General features: G+C 55.6%; 1 protein-coding gene across 1 annotated transcript in view; it reads left to right on the top strand.

The window, feature by feature from the left end:
* IGF1R (insulin-like growth factor 1 receptor) overlaps positions 1-2,200 on the top strand; it is a 117,571-nt gene that overhangs the window by 95,797 nt on the left and 19,574 nt on the right. Inside the window, exons 5-6 of the mRNA XM_014545431.1 lie at positions 135-279; positions 1,586-1,800. Coding sequence (XP_014400917.1) covers positions 135-279; positions 1,586-1,800 — 360 coding nt within the window. The remainder of the gene's footprint in view (positions 1-134; positions 280-1,585; positions 1,801-2,200) is intronic.

Here is a 2,200-nt window from a genome sequence, read left to right as displayed (position 1 = left end):
CACCAGCAGCCTGAGCATCTCAGAGTCACCCCCAGAGCAGGCCCTGCCACGGTGTCGCTTGCCTGTGAGTGGGAACGGGGTGCTCCCCCTTGCTCTGAGCGAGAGCTGGGTGACGCGGCGCCCCCTTCCCGCAGATAACATCGCCTCGGAACTGGAGAACTTCATGGGGCTCATCGAGGTGGTCACGGGCTACATCAAGATCCGCCACTCCCACGCGCTGGTCTCCCTGTCCTTCTTCAAAAGCCTCCGCCAGATCCTAGGCGAGGACCAGCTGGAGGGGTGAGTGCTTCCTGCGCGCATGCGTGCGCGGCCCAGGGTCGGCTGTGCGCTTGGAGGGTTCTGCGTTCCGGTGTAGCTCAACGGTTAGAGCGTCAACCTATGACCCAGGAGGTCCCGGGTTCGATTCCCGGTCAGGGCACATGCCCAGGTTGCACTGTGGCTCGATCCCCAGAAGGGGGCGTGCAGGAGGCAGCCAATCCGTGATTCTCTCTCATCCTTGATGTTTCTCTCCCTCTCCTTTCCTCTCTGAAATCAATAAAAATATATATTTTTTAAATATAGTCTTTGGATGTAAAGGCAATGAGCCTTGGAAACAATGAGGAAATCGCACTTACTGAGTAACTGACTGGATAGCCACTTCCTCCAGGAAACAATGAAAAAAACCACCTGTGTGCATGTGTGTGTGCACGCGCATGTGTGCGTGCATGTGTGCGTGTGCACGTGCACACGTGTGTTAAAGATGTGCAGGCGAGTCTCTGCCTTTACTGTCTCTGAATTCTCCTCTCATGGGAGGGGTTTGGGGGAAGCCGGGCCCCACGCCGGGGCTGAGAAACATAGCGGTATTGCCAAGCAGCTTAGGAGCGGCCTGATGATGAGGTGGCAGGGGTTTCGGTGGTGTGTCTCTGTCCCTTACGCTGGCTCCGTAGGCCTGGGTTTTATGGCTCCTGGGATCCGGTCCCCCCGCCTTCTCCATGCAGTAAACAGCCTTTGTGTGCCTTCCTCTCTGAAATTAATAAAAATATTTTTTTTTAATATTGTCTTTGGATGTAAAGGCAGTGAGCCTTGGAAACAATGAGGAAATGGCACTTACTGAGTAACTGACTGGACAGGGGTTTCGGTGTTGTTTCTCTGTCCCTTACGCCGGCTCCGTATGCCTGGGTTTTATGGCTCCTGGGATCCAGTTCCCCGCCTTCTCCGTGCCGTAAACAGCCTTTGTGTTCGCGGCGAAAAGGTCACCTTGCTTCTCAGAGAGGGTCACCCCACACACAGCCTTTCCGCGTGCCTGTGGCTCGCGCGTCAGACTCCTGGTTCCGGATGCTTTTTAAATTTATTTTTACTGATTTCAGACAGGAAGGGTAAGGGGGAGGGGGGAGAGAGAGAAACATCAATGATGAGAGAGACATATCCACTGGTTGCCTCCACACCCGCCCAGAACCCGGGCCGGGGATGGAACCTACACCCCAGGTATGTACCCGTGACTGGGAACAGGGCCCGAGACCCTTTGGTCTGCGCGCCGACACCCTAACCACATAGCAACCCCGGCCAGGGCTCCGTATCAACGTGAATACACCCGCTGTGTTGGCAGGAACTACTCCTTCTACGTCCTGGACAACCAGAACCTGCAGCAGCTGTGGGACTGGGACCACCACAACCTGACCATCAAGTCCGGGAAGATGTACTTCGCCTTCAACCCCAAGCTGTGCGTGTCCGAGATCTACCGCATGGAGGAGATGACCGGGGCCAAGGGGCGCCAGGGCAAAGGCGACATCAACACCAGGAACAACGGGGAGCGGGCCTCCTGTGAGTGGGTGCCTGTGTGCGCATGCATGTATGTGCGTGTGCATCTGTGCATGTGTGCACACGTGTGTATGTATGTGTGCACACGTGTGCCTGTGTGCACAGGATGCACACGTGTGTGTGCATGTGTTGACGATATGCAGATGAATCTCTGCCTTTACTGTCTCTTAATTCTCCTCTAATCAAAACCCTGTGGGCCCCGCTGGGTAATGAAGGGACCCCTCTTCCAATCTAGACCGTGTGTGTGTGTGTGTGTGTGTGTGTGTGTGTGTGTCCCTCCTCATTCCACCCGGGAGGGGGGTGGGGGGACACGGGGCCTCCTTCAGGAGCCCTTGGGAGCTCCGTGGGGTGAAATCCATATTTGGGTTATTTCTTAGAAATAAGAAAGCCACTGAAGCATCCA

The sequence above is a fragment of the Myotis brandtii genome, unplaced genomic scaffold, assembly GCF_000412655.1.
Source record: "Myotis brandtii unplaced genomic scaffold, ASM41265v1 scaffold409, whole genome shotgun sequence".
NCBI classification, from domain to species: Eukaryota; Metazoa; Chordata; class Mammalia; order Chiroptera; family Vespertilionidae; genus Myotis; species Myotis brandtii.
This window is presented reverse-complemented; position numbering and strand designations above follow the sequence as displayed.